The sequence below is a fragment of the Limtongia smithiae genome, assembly GCF_038497785.1.
Source record: "Limtongia smithiae strain NRRL Y-17922 unplaced genomic scaffold V1518scaffold_1, whole genome shotgun sequence".
Taxonomy (NCBI): Eukaryota; Fungi; Ascomycota; class Lipomycetes; order Lipomycetales; family Lipomycetaceae; genus Limtongia; species Limtongia smithiae.
Window position 1 is genome coordinate 2,628,690 of NW_027117622.1, and position 17,506 is coordinate 2,646,195.

General features: G+C 53.1%; 7 protein-coding genes across 7 annotated transcripts; 5 read left to right on the forward strand and 2 right to left on the reverse strand.

The window, feature by feature from the left end:
* Positions 1–484: 484 nt before the first annotated feature.
* V1518DRAFT_410962 (mitogen-activated protein kinase) lies at positions 485–2,445 on the forward strand. The gene is made up of 7 exons (XM_066902731.1): positions 485–706; positions 767–940; positions 993–1,182; positions 1,240–1,354; positions 1,406–1,557; positions 1,612–1,837; positions 1,891–2,445. Exons 1-7 carry the CDS (start codon positions 684–686, stop codon positions 2,001–2,003), a joined length of 993 nt encoding a protein of 330 aa, XP_066762730.1. The 5' UTR covers positions 485–683; the 3' UTR covers positions 2,004–2,445.
* V1518DRAFT_410966 (Centromere/kinetochore Zw10-domain-containing protein) lies at positions 2,441–5,037 on the forward strand. The gene is made up of 4 exons (XM_066902732.1): positions 2,441–2,661; positions 2,718–2,855; positions 2,911–4,508; positions 4,568–5,037. The coding sequence occupies exons 1-4, from the start codon at positions 2,497–2,499 to the stop codon at positions 4,815–4,817; spliced, it is 2,151 nt and encodes a 716-aa protein (XP_066762731.1). The 5' UTR covers positions 2,441–2,496; the 3' UTR covers positions 4,818–5,037.
* Positions 4,899–6,672, reverse strand: V1518DRAFT_410970 (S-adenosyl-L-methionine-dependent methyltransferase). Its single transcript, XM_066902733.1, has 3 exons — positions 6,179–6,672; positions 5,924–6,122; positions 4,899–5,869 (listed from the first exon to the last, which is right to left on the reverse strand). The coding sequence occupies exons 1-3, from the start codon at positions 6,614–6,616 to the stop codon at positions 5,079–5,081; spliced, it is 1,428 nt and encodes a 475-aa protein (XP_066762732.1). The 5' UTR covers positions 6,617–6,672; the 3' UTR covers positions 4,899–5,078.
* Positions 6,673–6,760: 88 nt separating this feature from the next.
* On the forward strand, positions 6,761–8,823 carry V1518DRAFT_390422 (kinase-like domain-containing protein). Its single transcript, XM_066901753.1, has 4 exons — positions 6,761–7,357; positions 7,409–7,865; positions 7,920–8,017; positions 8,074–8,823. The coding sequence occupies exons 1-4, from the start codon at positions 6,801–6,803 to the stop codon at positions 8,480–8,482; spliced, it is 1,521 nt and encodes a 506-aa protein (XP_066762733.1). The 5' UTR covers positions 6,761–6,800; the 3' UTR covers positions 8,483–8,823.
* A 1,269-nt stretch (positions 8,824–10,092) lies between these two features.
* Positions 10,093–11,513, reverse strand: V1518DRAFT_410977 (uncharacterized protein). Its single transcript, XM_066902734.1, has 5 exons — positions 11,339–11,513; positions 11,201–11,282; positions 10,978–11,134; positions 10,556–10,921; positions 10,093–10,503 (listed from the first exon to the last, which is right to left on the reverse strand). Exons 1-5 carry the CDS (start codon positions 11,499–11,501, stop codon positions 10,354–10,356), a joined length of 918 nt encoding a protein of 305 aa, XP_066762734.1. The 5' UTR covers positions 11,502–11,513; the 3' UTR covers positions 10,093–10,353.
* A 597-nt stretch (positions 11,514–12,110) lies between these two features.
* On the forward strand, positions 12,111–14,113 carry V1518DRAFT_425286 (uncharacterized protein; the record flags this gene model as incomplete). The annotated part of the gene is made up of 6 exons (XM_066905906.1): positions 12,111–12,140; positions 12,165–12,271; positions 12,327–13,113; positions 13,164–13,268; positions 13,323–13,484; positions 13,535–14,113. The coding sequence occupies 6 exons, from the start codon at positions 12,111–12,113 to the stop codon at positions 14,111–14,113; spliced, it is 1,770 nt and encodes a 589-aa protein (XP_066762735.1).
* Positions 14,114–15,333: 1,220 nt separating this feature from the next.
* On the forward strand, positions 15,334–17,476 carry V1518DRAFT_410984 (uncharacterized protein). Its single transcript, XM_066902735.1, has 3 exons — positions 15,334–15,508; positions 15,739–15,831; positions 16,325–17,476. The coding sequence occupies exons 1-3, from the start codon at positions 15,476–15,478 to the stop codon at positions 17,306–17,308; spliced, it is 1,110 nt and encodes a 369-aa protein (XP_066762736.1). The 5' UTR covers positions 15,334–15,475; the 3' UTR covers positions 17,309–17,476.
* The last annotated feature ends 30 nt before the right edge of the window (positions 17,477–17,506 follow it).

Genomic DNA, 17,506 nt, shown 5'->3' on the forward strand with positions numbered 1-17,506 from the left:
CTGGTCTGCACACAGCGCTGTGGAGCCCTGGCAGAAGGAACTCTAGCACCAGACGCTCTTACTCTCACGACCGCGTTTGGCTTTGTGACGACGCCCAGTACGTGTAGTGGCGACCCACGACGGGTGATCAAGCTAGGAGGAGCGCGGTGACCGCCGCGAACGGGACGGTAAGTGGTGTCGTGGGTTCCAGAGTACGGCATGGCTCACGTAGCTGCCGCCGGTGAACCCTGCAGAGTCGCCCCAGGAGAACGAACTAGCGCGGCCGAAAGCGTCAGAACGGCGCAGCAGCGTCGAGCTTCGCTTTGGTCAACGCCCGCGAGCTCAAGCACTTCCGCATCCAGCCTCCACACCATCCGTACCTCCAGCACTTCCGCCCTCCGCAGCCACCGCGCCCATCTTCTCCAGCGCGGTCCTGCACCCCGACTCCACACACAGCACACGCCTTCCCTCCGCATTCCCGCGCCGCCATGGCCGACTTCATCAGGTGCGCACGCTGCGATCTCTCCGCTCATAGCCGCGCTGCGGTTCATGCTGCTGACACCATCGCTTTCGCCTGCAGAACCCAGATATTCGGCACGTCCTTCGACATCACAAGCAGGTTCGTGGTCTTATACTTCTGCCATGGTCCTCCTCTTTCTCTCGCTGACGCTATTTGCAGATATGCAGATCTCAATCCCGTCGGCATGGGCGCCTTCGGTCTCGTCTGGTTCGATCCTGTTCGTTTAAACCGCCACTCGTCACAGCACTGACAATTCGCCATCTGCAGCTCCGCTCGCGATCAGCTCACCGGCCAGCCCGTTGCCATCAAGAAGATCATGAAGCCCTTCAGCACACCCGTTCTCGCCAAGCGCACCTACCGCGAACTCAAACTACTGAAGCATCTGCGTCACGAGAACGTTATCTCCCTCAGCGACATCTTCATCTCGCCGTCTGAGGACATGTGCGTGCTCTGTTTGATTGTTTAGTTTCAATTACTACTAATGCTCGGCTAGATACTTTGTCACCGAGCTCCTCGGTACAGACCTTCATCGCCTTCTCACCTCGCGCCCACTTGAGAAGCAGTTCATCCAGTACTTCCTCTACCAGATTCTGCGTGGTCTCAAGTATGTCCACTCCGCTGGGGTCATCCATCGCGACCTCAAGCCAAGCAACATCCTCGTCAACGAGAACTGCGATCTCAAGGTACTTGCCCCGCACATTTTGCATACCTGATCGCGCGCTCACTTTCGACATAAATAGATCTGCGACTTTGGCCTTGCCCGTATTCAAGATCCCCAGATGACCGGTTATGTCTCCACCCGTTACTACCGCGCCCCCGAGATCATGCTCACCTGGCAGAAATATGATGTCGAAGGTAAGCGATTATTAATCGATCACTAGTTTGTCAATTCTAAATCTTGCCTAGTCGACATATGGAGTGCGGGCTGTATCTTTGCTGAAATGCTCGACGGCAAGCCGCTCTTTCCTGGCAAGGACCACGTCAACCAGTTTTCCATCATCACAGAACTTCTCGGCACTCCGCCAGATGACGTCATCCATACCATCTGCAGCGAGAACGTATGTTGTTACTCTTTCTTTGTCAAAACCGCTTGCATTGGCTGACTGCCGTAGACGCTGCGATTCGTCAAATCTCTCCCAAAGCGGCAAAGAATACCCCTCTCGCAGAAGTTCAAGAACGCAGACCCAGAAGCGATCGACCTGCTAGAGCGAATGCTCGTGTTTGATCCCCGGAAGCGAATCACTGCGGCCGAAGCGCTGGCGCACCCATATCTTGCACCTTACCATGATCCGGATGATGAGCCCGTTGCAGAGTCGAAGTTCGATTGGTCCTTCAATGGTATGTTCTGATCCGTGTTTATCATGGTTGTGTAGCTACTAAGTTCATTACAGAGGCCGAGCTTCCAGTCGATAGATGGAAGATCATGATGTACTCCGAAATTCTCGATTTTCACAACATCGACGGCGGTGGCCAGGACAACGGCGAGGCTGTCATGGACGGCTAATTCACTCAGTAAATGCAAGCCCTGTCACCGTGACAATCCGCCCCTCCCAGAGACAATCGGCGCAATATTGTATACTATAGCAGCGTTATGGAATTCTACTGCTTTTTGGATAATTGTTTGCTTGGTCCTCTAGATCACGCTCTGTCAGTCAGTCTATTGCACTATTTCTCTTTTGTTATCCTGCTCTCTCAGGTACTCTTCCACATGTCCTAATGCCGTCCTATTTTGTCTTGTTTCGTTTGTTTAGCGTGTCGCCGGAGTGTTCTGTGTATAAGTATGTTTTGTACTGCTCTACTTGCTTTGTAACTTGCTTATTCATGTAATGGCAAGCGGAGAGTGCCGGTTTCAAAATCAATAAAAATGGTCTGTCCTGTGGTTTAGCCGGCGTGGTACAAACACCATCGCCGCCCGTCACATGCGTGCGTGCTCAAAGGCGTCGAGGGCCTCGTCAGTCACCCCTCAGTCGCCCGCCCCCATCTTACGCGCTCCCGTCATGTCGGTGCAGTCCGAGCAGCAGCCCTCCGCTGTACGGGCGGTGCTGCAGTACCTCCAGGCGGGCACGTATCCCAACGAGGCCGAGGCGGGGTTCACGATCTCGGACGGCGACAGCATGGCTCAAATCGCTAGTGCCATTGACTACGAAATTGCAAGCATCAAGGTACGCGTCCGGCAATTGGAACTAGAGATGGCGTATGGAAGCTGACTGCAGTTTAGGCCGATATTGAAGATATCTGTTCAAAGAACGCGCGTGCACTGGAGGCGTATCTGGCGCAGACTACGTCGCTTGTGAACGACATCGAACAGTTGCAGAAGCAGTCCGATGATCTGCAGTACCGCGCCAGCCAACAAAACGTACTTTACTACTTTCTTGCCTACCCGATGTGTGGATTCTAATACGTTCTCACAGAATGCCGACGAAGGTCTCTACAAGCTCTCTGATGAACTCGACAGCCTTCAATACGAACAAAGTCGGACCTCGAACTACATCAGCGCACTAAACCAAATCTGGTTCATCAAAGCGACAATAATCGAACTGCGCTCATGCTTTCAATCACGCCAATACGTACAAACGATCCAGCTTCTCAAGTCGGCCGAAACGAAAATCACAACGTTCCCGGACTGGCAACACATCTCGCTGCTTAGCGCGCTTAACGAGGAGGTCAGCACGATTGATGCGAAGGTATTCCAGGGGCTAGATGCCTTGTGGGCCCGGTTCATTGTAATTGATGCGACGGCGAGCGAGTTGATAGTGTGTAAGCATCTCGAAGGGGACGACAGCGATATGTCACTCGCGAATCTGGCTGACGCGTTGACGCGATATGACTTTACCGGAAAGGTGAAATCATTAACTGGATGGGTTCGAGATACGCTGCTCGTCCGAATCCTCAACGCAGAGTCCCCGGTTATTGTTCAAATCGCAGAATCCGACGAGAAAGCCTCGCTAAGGGTCACACCGGCGTCATCATATTCAATACATAATCTACTCGAATATCTTGCGAACTTTGTGCGTTTTATCAACACAATGCTGCCGGAGCACATATCACACGCGCTTGCGGTTGAGCTCATGTCGGTCTTGAGCACAAAGCTCATCGACGACAACCTGCAAGCGTGCGTTCCGCTCGCGCTCACCGACATCCCACAATTCGAGGGCCTCTTACAGAGTGTGCACCATTTCGATATGTTTTTGCGCAAACAGAAGTGGACGGACTCGTCGTCGTCGGAGTTGGCGCAGTGGGCTAAACGGGTGCCGAGTGTATGGTATAAGAAAATGTGCGACCACGTGCTTATTACCACGCGGAGAATTGTGACCGAGGCGAAGATGAGCGATCGGAAGATTGTGGAAAAGGCGGGAGTTGTTGTCTCGCTTGACGCACTGCATGAGATTGCAGAGCGGAGGAGCGAGGAGCATAATCGACCTCTGAAGATGACGCCCTCGGCTGACGATGCGAAAGATAGCGAGCCTGAGGACTTCGATTGGAATGATAATTGGGATGATGGAGAAGACGACACGTTGGTGATGAAGAACCAGCCACAGGATGATTTGGCGGCTATGGATAATGCCGGCGAAGATGATGATGCCTGGGGATTTAATGAGAGCTTAGATCTTGACGACAGTGGTAACAACGACATTATCGCTGCTAAGACCGATGACACTAAGGCGGTGACTTCAGACCTGGAGGACTGGAACTGGGCCGACGACGCCGACGACGATACCACTGACATAAAATCCGACACCAGACTGACAAACAAACCAAAACAATCTTCGCTTGGTCTCAAGAAAGCCCCGAAACATGCTCAAGTAAAAGTTACACCGCCGCCACCGCTTAAAAAGAAGCTGAAGCCGTTGATTCCGAAGAGCTCGCTGGCAGGTAGTAACGGGAAGAGCGACGGCGCTACAACGGAAAATTCGAGTTTGAAGGAGACCTATGTAGTCACGACCGTGCCACAGCAGATTTTGGGGTTGATCGATTTGCTGATGAAGGATGCCGACGATCTCGCTACTACGTATGTATTTCCTGGTGAAATCCACTTGCTGTGATCGTGCTAGCTGACCACGCCAACAGGTATCGAACATCCTCGATAGCACCGGCAAGTCCAAATCTCCGCTCTCTGGTATCCTGCGTCCTAGGCGCCTTCCGTGCACTCGCACCACTTCACTACGGTGACTCCTTCGATTCGCACTTTTATCTCTCCAATGACTGCCTCTACCTCTCCGAGCAAGTCAGCTTGATGAAGGATCTCGGTGGCGATGCGTATTTGCTGAAGGAGATGTCGACACGGTTCGCGGCCGGCCAGGAGATGATGATGTCGTAACGAGACTATGTATGCGATGATGGTCGCATTGGCGTTTGCATTTTTGATTGATTTCCATTTAATTTCATCTGCATCATCATCGTGGAAACTTAGTCTATTGTAGGATATGACATTTGTTTGTCTGTGTAACATCAAGTATGTAACCAAATGGTACAATAGTAAATGACAATTCATGAATCTTATGAGTGGGTCGCGCGTAGGATATTGGACAATTGCCAACCGGCTCTATGTATTTACAAATATATACAGTTGTGCAGCACTTTATTCGTCGTCGTCGACGCCGCCGCCGAAACCAACGGGAACAGGTGTCCCCTTTGGAGTTAGCGCCATGACTTTGTACACTTTCCCCATCGCACCTCCGGAGCGCTCGGTCAGACGGTAGTACGCCTTTGCGATTCGCTCCTTACCCTCCGGTGTCGACTGCTGATTTGCAAGCATTGTCGCGCGCGCACCGATACCAAGCGCGTGGAGCCAGTCGCCTTGTTCGACAGGACCGTGGACGTCGATGCCGCCTTCGCGTTCGGCGACCTGCTTCAGCGCGCCAAAGTCAACGTCGGCGGACAGATCAGCCTTGCCGGGCTCTTCAAACGGGGAGACGATTTTGTGGCTCTTTATGGCACGGAGAGTGTCCACGGGTACTGTGTCGGCTGGGCCGTAGTCGATAATTAGCGCTGCACCGACGCGGGTGATGTGTTTGCGCGCTTCGTCGAGGTGCTGCACGCGGTTCGAGATATCGAGCGCAACATCCCATGATTCAGGGCTGACTTCGATCTTGGAAAGCACGGGGAGCTTTGAGTATCGTGTTGAGGACGTCGGGATGACTTTGCTGGATGCGGTCGCGAAGTCGGGAATCGTGAGGTGGAACGTCGGCGCGGCGGGTTCTGCTGAAGTGGTGATAGTTTGGTTGGGGAGGATGATGGACGAGGTTTTGGACTTGTCCGGCACGGAGTAGTCGACGAGGAGCTCGCGCCAGCCCTTTTGAGTGTGCTCGAACTGGTGGATAGGGAGTGCGTCGAAGAACTCGTGCGCGATGATGTACGGCGTCAGTTCATCTGCCTGCATTAGACACCAGTTGTATTCACAAGCCAACTTAGCACATAGCTTACCGTTCGCAATGTCTTTCAGATTTTCGTGCCAGTATATCGGCAAGTTATACTTTGTGATACTGGAATACCTGTTTCCTTCGTCGACGAGTGGAGTTTCGCCGCACAGCAGGTTGTGCTGCATCTTTCGCAGCGTCGGACTAGCTTCCACCATGCAAATCTCCCTGATGGTCTGCTTGAATGGCGGAAAGCTTTGAAAAGCCTAGGTATATGACGTTAGTTCCCGGACTTCTCGCTAAAGAAGAGCGCTCGACGCACCTTGACCATATCCGACATCAAAGTGCCCCTACCCGGCCCTAACTCGATAATCCTCGACTCAGGCTGCTTTCCAAGCGCCATCCATTCCGTGAGCACCCAGACGCCAATCAGCTCCCCAAACATCTGCGAGATCTCGGGCGACGTGATGAAATCACCGCCTTGCCCGAACGGGTCTTTGTTGATGTAGTACCCCGCATCCGGGTTAGTCAGGCATTGACGCATGTACGCCGCAATGCTCATGGGACCCGTAGTCTTGATTACCTCGGCGAGAATTTCGCCGAGTTCCTTTTTGGGGTGGCCGGCGGGTGTGAGAGGGAGGGCACTTGCGGTGCCGTTGAAACGCACGGAGGTGCGGGAGGCGAGAGCGACAGCATTAGTGATTCTCGTTGCCCGCCGCAGATCAATATGTAAGTATGTATACCGTCCGAATCTGCTCATTGTGACGTCTGCTGCTGATCCGGTGAGAAAGTAGACTCAGGATATCACAATAAATCCTGGAAATCTGACGTCCCTGGAAGCTCGAGTTTCGTGCGGCTCATGGGCGGTGACCTTAGAGCCTCCCACCGCCATCACGAATATCCAGCCCAATACTAGGTCAACCGCAGTCGTCGAGAACGCAAACATGGAGAAGAAACGCAGTCGTTGGCGGGATGACGACAAAGACGCCGAGATGCTTGAACGGAGACGTTTGGAGAAGGAAAAGAAAAAGAAGGCGAAGTTAGCGAAGAAGTCCACTACATCAACGGCGGCCGGCGAAGTATTGGGAACCGTAGCTGCCACGCCTGTGCCAGCGGTAAATGCGACACAGGACAGGTCGACAGTGTTAGCTACAGATGGGGATACTACGGTATCTATTGACGATGGCATCGTAAATGGCGAAAATGACGCTCAATTGACAGTGAACAACCTCCTCCTCTACCCATCACGCCCGATTCATTCATGTCGCAGCGTTGAAGACTACGAACACATGGGCCATATCGCCGAAGGCTCTTACGGAGTCGTATTCCGCGGTCGAGATTTGCAGACTGACAATGTGTACGCGCTTAAAAAGATCAAATCGGATAAGGATCAAGAAGGTTTTCCGATAACCAGCTTGCGCGAAATACAGACACTGTTTGCAATTCGACATGAGAATGTCGTTGCGATTCGGGAGGTCGTGGTTGGAAGCTCAATGGATCAGTATGTTACATTAATGGTGGATATTGGAATATGCCGCTAATTAGGTATTAGCATTTACATCGTCATGGAACACGTCGACCACGAACTAAGCTCCATCCTGCGCTCATCCACACCAACTTCGCCGCCTTTCCTACATGCAGAGGTCAAAACTTTGCTACGTCAACTCCTCTCCGCGACTGCATGCATGCACGCGAATGGCATAATTCACCGTGATCTCAAGACCTCGAACTTGTTACTCTCCAATTCCGGACAAATAAAAGTCGGCGACTTTGGTCTCGCGAGGTTTTTACCATGCGTTCCTGCACCGTCGTCGTCGCAGGACAGCAAGAACAATGGCAGAATGACGCCGCTTGTTGTGACGCTGTGGTATCGTGCCCCTGAGTTACTGCTCGGCGATAGGACATATTCCACGGAAATTGATATTTGGTCGATTGGATGTATCTTCGCGGAGTTACTGACGACGCGGCCATTGTTTGAAGGACGTAGTGAGATAAATCAGATTCAGAGGGTAAACCTGCATATCACCATGATGGATTCAATGAACAAGCTAACAGAAGTTTAGATTTTTGAATATCTCGGATATCCGACTGAGAAGACATGGCCAGGTTACAGCAAGCTACCGCACGGTCGGACTATTCGACAGCCATCATCCGCCAAACCGTAAGTCGTCCTGCTCCCTATAATCTTTGTTGTATGGCTTATTAACCATCTTGTAGTCCGCAGCCGCTGCATTCGCACTTCCCCTTCCTCACTGCGTCTGGCGTCGACCTTCTCTCCAAGCTTCTTTCCCTCGACCCATCTCAACGTATCTCAGCTGCCGACGCACTGATGCATCCATATTTCACCGACGCCCCGCTTCCCGCCGCACCATCCACATTCCCGAAATTCCCATCCACGGTCGTCGGGTCTCCGTCTGGAAATCAGACGCCGACCGCGCCAGTAGCGCATCATCCTGCGCGAAGGCGCGGTACTGCTGCTGCTACTAGTGAAGGCGGCGACACGAAAGTTACCGGGGATGAATTTGGGAGTGACGATGCTTTGGACACGTTTGAAGGAAACGGCCAACAAGGGCTATTTGTCCCGGAACAAAGGGGCGGCGCGGGGTTTCATCTCAGGCTCGGATGATAAAGCATGTATCGGTATGATATGTTATTATAGATGTACTGTACATAATACTTGGTTAGCAGCCAACAGATCTTCATCCATGATCAAATTGCAAGCAGTAGGCAGTAAATCAATCTGGCGTGCACTTGTCCTACTTCTTGATGTTATTGCTATCATGGGGTGCATCAGAGGCATACGATGAAATCGCTCATATTCTAATTCGCATACAAGCCGAGAATGCCTTTAGACCTGTTAGGATCATCTTCTTCAATGGCCTACTGGGTTACTCGTTTGAAAATGTAAGGTTGCATGTGCTCGTGCGTATGAAATGCAATCGGGGAGGGTTTCAACGAGGTTCCCATTGTGGTTAACGTTTAGCGGATACCTCTTAACACCGCAAAATCATGATAATTCCATCAGCAGGCCGATATGCAAGGTTACAATCACAGGATCGGATTCGATTATGATACGACTTCTGAAGCGCACTGAGACTCACTACAGCTGATTCTGAACTGTGAACTAATCTGTGCCGATATTACGCGTTTGCGGACCTGGCCGCGGAAGATGTGGTATGATCGTGTCTTGTCAGCTCCATACGGCTATTGATTCAATGGTCGCTTGCCGTGGCCGAGGGACTACATGACCGCCTTAAGCATCTGTGACGGTTTATGACGACGGGACTACTATAGTTCGGTGTTACACATATCATGCTCCCGTCGCTAAGCCGCGACCAGACGATATGAATCTGCAAATTAAACGATCACTTTCTTACTCGCATCATTTCTTGTTTCCTTTTCGTTTCTGTAGTACCTATTGGACTTTATCTTTGTCCGTCCACCGTTCAAGGCCCTGTTGCCCGTCACAGCACCATACTGGGCGGTTTCCCTAGGCTGCCGTTCCTGAGCCAAACGGAAGATCTGTAGCCGTTGAAGCCCCTATGATAGCCGGTTGCGACATGTCTGCTATTCGTCCCGCATGTCAAGACTGGGTTAGGAGGGTTGGCATTGTCATAGCAAGTGAGATCTTGGCGAATGGGTTTGTGTACTTTCGAGAGGACTACAGACAACCGACGCTCTCAGAATTTTAGGGCGTGACCTAGCTTGTACAGAACGGAGGCTATGCTGGTAAGAGTGAAAGCGGTATATACAACCTCTGCAGAGATGAACGCGACAATGGCGACAACAGCGACGACAAGGACGATGACGACAGCGAGAATAACGCCGCCGAGGTCGTATCGCCCTCACACGATGACGACGCGGATAATAATGATGGCGAAGATTGCGAAGATGCCAACGGCGACGATACCGTTAAGAGCTAAGAGCCAGTTCTTGCGAAAGTGGCGGTCAAGACGCGTATGCGTGGTACCTGGTTCAGCGTGACCTATGGGTCCCGGCATGTTAATATATTTTCACGACTTCTTAGGTTCTTAAAATGACACGATGAAACACCACATCATGACCAGAGCTCTCGTCAGTAGCAGTATGCGACAGTCAATAGTTACTAGTTATCGCAGCCGGCAGTGCACAGCGCGCGTATTGCCTATATGCACATTTTGCCTAACCTCCCAAATGAGCTCATGTCGAGCGCGTGCACCCGACCACAAATGCCCGCCATCCTACGCAGGAAAAATGAAAGGAAGAGCACCTACGGTTCCAACATAGTCTCCCACTGCAGTACTAAGTAGACCCAAAGAAGCTTAACGTGTGTTATCGGACGGGAAACAGTGCTTTCTCCTTGGTATGGCCCTTCCTGACACTTATTTACGCGTCAGACTTAACCCGTGGAACGCGCGTCTTTATCCATACAATATTGTTGTTGCTCTTTTAGTAGTATTTCTATATTACAAACAAAAACATTCTTCCATCACGTACTGTAGCTGCGGTACTGCATGTCTAAAATGCAAAGACCATGTCCTCAAGCTTCGAAACAGGTCGAGCCTTTTCATAGCCGAGCTCTAAGGTCGACTTCTTCATAGCGCTGATCATAGGGGGCGGGCCACAGAGAAGGATCTTCACGTCAGAAGCAGGGGCAGGACACCAAGCCTATATATTACATTAGCAATATGCATCTATATGCGCAAAATATATGACATACCTTGATCATATCAGCGGTGACGAATCCAACGCCGCCAGTCCAGCCCTCCTTGGGGTTATTCAGCACGTAATGCACGGTAAAGTTGGGATACGCGCCCGACAGTTCGTCGAGGTCCTCCTTGAGCAAGATGTCCTCTTCATTGACGTTGGCAAAGATCAGCGAGATCTCAGTCTTGTCGTCAGGGTTCTTGAGGACCGCCCGGATAATCTGCAGCATCGGGGCGATACCGGTACCGCCGGCGATCATGCCGAACGCGCGCACGAGACCGGGCCGGTAGACCATGGCACCCTTAGGGCCGCGTACGCGGATGGCTTGGCCGATTTGCAGGCCGGCGACGTACTTGGAAATGTTACCAGTAGGGTAGGACTAGATGAAGTTAGATTACGTATCTCCACAACATTGCAAGAGCGAAGTATAGTTACCTTGATTAGGAGATCAAAGTATCCTCTGTCATCGTCCGAGGATAACGGCGTATACGAACGGATGACCTCCTTGCCCTCAATGCTGGCAGCAATTGAGATGTGCTGGCCGATGGGCAGACCGAGGCGGTCGTTGGTGTTGGGGAGATTGAATCGGTAACTGCAGACCAGCGTTAGACTACTATCCTATTCGTCCCGACCGTCCCACGCAGAACCGAACACGTACATCGCGACATTGTGGGACACAATAGTCTTCTCCTTTAGCTCGAACTCCTGAAAGACTTCCGGCTTCAGCACCTTCCGCGGTCCTGTTCAATTGTCAGCATCTAATTGTATGCTACCACACACGCGTTCGTCAACTCACTTCCGCGCCAGACCTTGAGGCCGCCCAACACTAGCGCAAGGATGATCGAGTATGGAACCCAGTCAAACTTGCAAATCGCTGTTCCTAGGACAATCAGGCCCATAGGGATGTACAGCCCGTGCAGGGGCGTCTTGAGAAGCTCGTTCTTGTCGGTCGTGGACATCTTGCCGTGTGACTGAATTGCGTGAGCTCACTGATTAACAACTCAGTCCTCAAAGCCTACAACCCAGCAAGGCGTCGGGTCGAGTCGAGGTCTTAAGAAGAGCGGAAAGGACGAGAATGGGACTTACGTGAAGAGGGTGTGGGTTATGCCGAAGGTGGGGTCTTCGCGACTGTTTTTTCTGGTAGCACCAACGAGCGCCCCAGACGCGCCAACATTGAGCCGGGTAAAGATGCCTCGATTAGGTTACCCATCGCGAAGTTCCGCGCTGCCACAGCGGAAGCAATTTTCTGAACACCTCCGCTTACTTTATTTCGGGAGTTTAGATGGTTGTGGACTCGTAGTTAGTCTGTCGGTCAGAGTATGCTGAAGGCGCTGGAGTGGTGGTAGTTCCGGAGCAACTTCTGTGGTCCACATGCGAGCCTAGCAGCAACGTCTGGCCTCCGTTTTCCTCCAATCCGAAAATTCTCATCAGTCCATAAAACCATAAATATCCAGCTTGATCTGAGCTACAGTGAAAGATCGAAAGCTTGGTAAACAAACCCCAGGTCGTTAAAGTTGAAGGCTGTCAAGCTACGTGCCCCTCGACTCCGGTGGCGGCGCTCAATTTTCATGAATCCGAGGACAACTGCAGAGACCGAGGTAGCAGGAACACCCAGCAGATAGATCCGAGACTTACCCCCCGGTCACCGAGATTGCTGTTTTTCACGGCTCGCAGTCTTTGAATTGCCATCGCAGCGCAGCACGCGGGATCTCAAGCTGGAGACCGAAATGTACGTTGCTATAGCCGCTGTTCGAACGTCACCGCTTCTAACATAGAGGGCACAGTTCACCCCCGAGTTCACCGGACCTAATACGGCCGCTCACCGCGAGCTCGAGCGATTTGCTGCGGCGAATAATACACAACATTGCTGATGACGATAGCGATGACGAGTCCTCCACGGAGCCCGCACGCAAGCGCGCACGCCTGGACAACGGACGCGTCGACAAGGACGACGAGAACGACGCGCAGGATAGCAGGCATGCAGCGCTGAGCGTGGTCAAAATCAATGCGACACCGACACCGACGCCAACGCCGAAACAAGAAGATCATGATGGTGACACTTTTGTGGACGACAAACCAGGGAAGAAGAGGCGGAAAAAGAAGAAGAAAGGGAGGGTGATAACCAACACCGACGGTTCCAGCGCCTCGACACCGATTGAGCTGGAGGACGAAAGGTTGAGAGAGGAGCCTTCAATACCGGCTTCACCCAGATCGTCATTTATAGCAATCAATGACGACAATGAGGGTGCCGAATCAGACTGCAAGGAGCCCGAGCGGTCGTTTGACGTGGAAGAAATGCCCAAAGGCGCTACCCGACCGCCGCGCTTTATGAAATTGGGAATCGTGGACGGCTGCATTACCGTTCTTGATAACCCGTTCAGCGACGAGGAGGAGCCTGAGCCCGAGGTCGAGGAAGAATCCGACACGGAGCCTGGAAGAGAGAAGGACCGAGCGGATCTGCTTGTCAAGCCCGTGTCTAAGAAGCGAAAGCGGGAACTAGAGACTGCGAAGGAACAGGAGGACCGAGATGAGGTCGATGAACAGTCGTATATACAGGAATTAGTCGAAGTGGTGAGTGCGAGAGCCTTGGAGTATTGACACATGTACTGACTTAGTCACAGCGAGGAGATGGCCGCTATTTCGGCAACGGCGATGGCGGTCGTGAGATTTTGTGCATTAATTGTCATAAACCCGGGCATATGGCAAGTGAGTGCCGTGTCATCGTGGTACGTATTCCATGACAGTCATATCGGAGTCGGTTTCGTCGCTAATCTACCTAGTGCTCGACCTGCGGAGAGGTTGGAGACCATCTCACGCGAAACTGCCCGAAGACAAAGCGTTGCTCTAATTGCAACAAGCTGGGTCATACGGCGGCATCTTGCGTAGAGCGGAGGAAGGATATCTACTGCTCGCGCTGCCGGTCCTCGCGGCATGGCCACGAGGTGAGCCACATCTTCTGTTGTGAGAATTTGCTCTGCTAACATTGTTTAAGACGTGTCCGTCAATATGGTGCTACTACACTTTCTCAGGACAGCCGCTGAAGCCGATTGAGCGAATGTACTGCTACAACTGCGGCGAGGAGGGCCATTTCGGTGACGACTGCCCCCGCCCGCCGCCACCGCTGCAGCCGGTACTCGACGGCACCGCATTCAGTGTTTCCAACTTGCCCGAGGGCTACCAGTTCACGCCAGAGCTGAATAAAGTTATTCGCAACCAAGGCGGTCTGTTGGAGAGGCAGCACTCGAACTTGGACTCGTACCGTCCGAGCGAGAACTCGTACCGGTCAGACTCGTACCGAGATAGGGACAATGATAGGGGCAGCCGGAATACTCGGGACTATGATCGTCGCAACGACTACAGGAGCAACGGGAGGTCAGACTACAGGAACGACAGGTCAGACTACAACAAGAACAACGACAGATCTTACCAAGGAAGAGATCGCCTGCAGAACTTCATCAGCGGCGCTGGATACGGCGCGTCGTCCCGGCATAGTAGGCCTCAGCGATACGGCGACTCTGATCGCGACGACTGGACGTCGCGGCATGGACGCAACAATCGCTCTGTAAAGTAGACACTGCTGCACTGACTGTGCTGAGTATATCTAGATTAGCTAGATGCAGTTATGGATTGTACATAAAGTGCAACAACGGCGTTGGAAATGTACCATGGAGTGGCGTGCATTTCACGCACGTTATTTCGGCATACGCTATACCTCGACTTCGGCGCCTTCATGTTTCACTTGCGTGTAGAGTCATCGACGTCTGTGCAGCACAATGCCAGCCAGGGGCATGAAGGTCACAGCGCTCAAAGGGTCTTACGGTGATCGACATACTGTGCACGCGCAAAGCGGACAGCGCGTGGTTCATCTGCATTATGACGATAAGATCGGACGTGTCGACACATCAAACACCGAGAGCGCCGTGTTATAAAGACACCGAAGGCCCTGGGACTCACGAGACGATCAATAGCGCGTGAAAAGATCTTTTTTGGAGAAAGGGAAGAGAAAGGAGGGAAGAGTTTTTGATCGTGTGACAAGCCCAGTATGAGGGGGGAGCAGATTTTGTCCAGGCGCGCAGCCCACCATCGCGACCGTTTACGACGCAAATCCACGAAGCGCACGATGTCGTCAGCTCACCAGCGGAGCAGGCAGCAATACACCACAGGGCCGGTTGACAACCGGCCTGAAAATGTTCATCTCAGGCGTCTTTCCTCAGCTGGTGTGAAGATTTTTCGCTGCGGGCCAGAGGAGGGCGAAGGGCGATATCGCTCGTGTCGCAAGAGATGGCGGACAGGAGATGACTGCGAGACTGGCGCACGATAGACGCCGTGCATGCACGGGACGCTGCCCCATGGGGCGTGTTGGGACACATGCCGGCGCCGCGTGTTGTAGCCGGTGGTCTGAAGCGCCGGCAGCTCTGTGCACTTAACCACTCGACCCTCAGCAGAGGGGAAGAGGCCGCGGGGAAGCGGTGCGGGAAGCAGGCGAGAGTCGAGGCGAGTCGAGTCGTTGCGGAGCTAGCCTCGAGCGCCGAGAGCCAGACGGGGACGACAAGACAGGATCTTCTAGACTTCTCTCGTCTGCTCCTCGCTCACCGTGCACTACTCTGCTCCAGCTCTCTGCATGCGCTGCCTCGTAGACTCCTCTGCAGCCTGTCCTCTAGGACGACACCCATAACAAATCTCCGGGTCGGCTCGACACGTGCGATACGGGCGACACGCGCGACACGCGACAGCAGCGGCGTCTTGGCCGTCGAGTGAGAAGCCCTAGCCCCGGTGGCGCTAGACCGGACACGGCAAGGCGCGGCCCTGTTGTCGTGCATGAGTCGTTGTGCTCCGCCTTTACTTAACGGTTCCCTCCGGGCTTCTCTCTTCTTCTCTCCAGGCCTTCATCCTCCTACTTGCTCCTGCTCCGCCTTTCGCCAAATCCACCACAATGTCTGATACTGTTGTCTCCAAGGCCGCAAACGTGAGTGCCTCTTCCTGTGCTCTGGTCCCGCGCAATTGCGCCGAAGGTGGCTTCGCCGACCCCGAGAGCGCGTGCTCTGCTGCATCTATTCGGGCCAGTGGTTTGCGTTGCCCCGAGTCGATTGGCCGCGCAACTTGCGCTACTGGCCACCGTCCCCGGGCGACCGCAATACCATCGTGAATTGCACCGCGTCCGTTTTTTTCTCAGACGCTAACCTTTATTTTCCGCAGCTGGCCAAGTACCTAGACCTCCCCCAGAAGGGCAAGGTCATTGCCGAGTACGTCTGGATCGACGGCACCAACGGCCTCCGCAGCAAGGGCAAGGTATGTACTTTCTGTATCTTCTCAGCTTCTTCTGTGTTGGTGTTGTGAAGATTTGTCGCGTCTGGTTCTTATCGCGGCCGTCGACTCTGAAACAGCGTCGTCCCGCTTTGCTAGAGCCACACCCCCGCCTGCCAGTCTTTGGTCTGCGCTCTCCGGCATTGCAAGACTCTCTTATTCGCAATCAGCTGAACCAATTTTTCTCAAACTCTTCCATCCTATCGGAAATGGCGCTCTCACTTGGCGGGCGCAATTTTTTCACCCTGGATTCTCGAAGAGGATGAGTGGCCGCGGTTAAGAGGAACTGTGGGCTAGGGTTCCTTAAACTTTTACGCATTTTTAGGTCATCAGGATACCCTTGGATGCTGTCTTCCGTCTATTGGCCAGTCGGCATTTGCCATTATTTCTTTTTCTCGCTTATCCTGCACTAGTACTGGGAGTCCAACACAGAAGAATTTCTTATCGAGCGAGATGTACTAACGCAATTAAATGATAGACCCTCGACAAGAAGCCTGAGTCTATCGATGAGCTCCCCGAGTGGAACTTCGATGGTTCTTCCACCGAGCAGGCCCCCGGCCACAACTCTGATGTCTACTTGAGACCCGTTGCCATGTACGACGACCCCTTCCGACGGGGCGACAACATCATCGTTCTCGCCGAGACCTATAACAGCGACGGTACTCCCAACAAGAAGAACCACCGCTACGCTGCCCAGAAGCTTATGGCTGCCCACGCCGCTGAGGAAATCTGGTTCGGTATCGAGCAGGAGTACACTCTTTTCGATGAGTACAACAACGTCTACGGCTGGCCCAAGGGCGGTTTCCCCGGTCCCCAGGGCCCGTACTACTGCGGTGTCGGCACCGGCAAGGTCTACGCTCGTGACGTTATCGAGGCCCACTATCGTGCCTGTCTTTACGCTGGTGTCAACATCTCTGGCATCAACGCCGAGGTCATGCCTTCTCAGTGGGAGTTCCAGGTCGGCCCGAATCTCGGCATCTCCATGGGCGATGAGCTCTGGATTGCCAGATACATACTCGAGCGTGTCGCTGAGGAGTTCGGCGTCAAGGTCTCCTTCCACCCCAAGCCCCTGCAGGATGGTGACTGGAACGGTGCCGGCTGCCACACCAACGTGTCCACCAAGGACATGCGTGTCCCCGGCGGCATGAAATACATCGAGGATGCCATCGAGAAGCTCTCGCTCCGCCACCTGGAGCACATCTCCGTCTACGGCGAGGACAATGATAAGCGTCTTACCGGCAAGCACGAGACTGCGTCCATCACCCAGTTCTCCTCCGGCGTTGCCAACCGTGGCTGTTCCATCCGCATTCCTCGATCCGTCGGCAAGGACGGCTATGGCTACTTCGAGGACCGCCGCCCCGCATCCAACATCGACCCCTACCTCGTCACCGGCATCATGGTTGAGACCGTCTGTGGCAAGATCGAGGGCGTCGACATGGTCGCCGAGGCTTCCCGGGAGTAAGCTAATTTCTGAGGACGGACCCCACCACGACGATATTGCGAATACGAACACATGATTGAATTCTTCGCGCTGTTACCCCTGTTTTCTTCAGTAATTTATCTTGTATAAGACTGTTCTCGTAACTACGTACAAGCAATGAACTAGTAGTTTTCGACTTGTTCTAGTAGACTACCAACTTTCAAGAGTAGTAGATATGAG

Bases quoted from the DNA above. Each gene is read 5' to 3' on its own strand.
- V1518DRAFT_390422 (XM_066901753.1), top strand. From the start codon at position 6,801: ATGGAGAAGAAACGCAGTCGTTGGCGGGATGACGACAAAGACGCCGAG. The intron at 7,358-7,408 runs GTATGTTACATT...ATTAGGTATTAG, and splicing joins GTTGGAAGCTCAATGGATCA to CATTTACATCGTCATGGAAC. The intron at 7,866-7,919 runs GTAAACCTGCAT...ACAGAAGTTTAG, and splicing joins AGATAAATCAGATTCAGAGG to ATTTTTGAATATCTCGGATA.
- V1518DRAFT_410966 (XM_066902732.1), top strand. From the start codon at position 2,497: ATGTCGGTGCAGTCCGAGCAGCAGCCCTCCGCTGTACGGGCGGTGCTG. The intron at 2,856-2,910 runs GTACTTTACTAC...ACGTTCTCACAG, and splicing joins ACCGCGCCAGCCAACAAAAC to AATGCCGACGAAGGTCTCTA. The intron at 4,509-4,567 runs GTATGTATTTCC...CCACGCCAACAG, and splicing joins GCCGACGATCTCGCTACTAC to GTATCGAACATCCTCGATAG.
- V1518DRAFT_410984 (XM_066902735.1), top strand. From the start codon at position 15,476: ATGTCTGATACTGTTGTCTCCAAGGCCGCAAAC. The intron at 15,509-15,738 runs GTGAGTGCCTCT...TATTTTCCGCAG, and splicing joins TTGTCTCCAAGGCCGCAAAC to CTGGCCAAGTACCTAGACCT. The intron at 15,832-16,324 runs GTATGTACTTTC...ATTAAATGATAG, and splicing joins GCCTCCGCAGCAAGGGCAAG to ACCCTCGACAAGAAGCCTGA.
- V1518DRAFT_410970 (XM_066902733.1), bottom strand. From the start codon at position 6,616: ATGAGCAGATTCGGACGGTATACATACTTACATATTGATCTGCGGCGG. The intron at 6,123-6,178 runs GTGCGTCGAGCG...TCATATACCTAG, and splicing joins TGATGTCGGATATGGTCAAG to GCTTTTCAAAGCTTTCCGCC. The intron at 5,870-5,923 runs GTAAGCTATGTG...TAATGCAGGCAG, and splicing joins TCTGAAAGACATTGCGAACG to ATGAACTGACGCCGTACATC.
- V1518DRAFT_410962 (XM_066902731.1), top strand. From the start codon at position 684: ATGGGCGCCTTCGGTCTCGTCTG. The intron at 1,355-1,405 runs GTAAGCGATTAT...AATCTTGCCTAG, and splicing joins GCAGAAATATGATGTCGAAG to TCGACATATGGAGTGCGGGC. The intron at 1,838-1,890 runs GTATGTTCTGAT...AGTTCATTACAG, and splicing joins GTTCGATTGGTCCTTCAATG to AGGCCGAGCTTCCAGTCGAT.
- V1518DRAFT_410977 (XM_066902734.1), bottom strand. From the start codon at position 11,501: ATGTCCACGACCGACAAGAACGAGCTTCTCAAGACGCCCCTGCACGGG. The intron at 11,283-11,338 runs GTGAGTTGACGA...ACAATTGAACAG, and splicing joins CCTCAAGGTCTGGCGCGGAA to GACCGCGGAAGGTGCTGAAG. The intron at 10,504-10,555 runs GTATGTCATATA...TGTAATATATAG, and splicing joins TCACCGCTGATATGATCAAG to GCTTGGTGTCCTGCCCCTGC.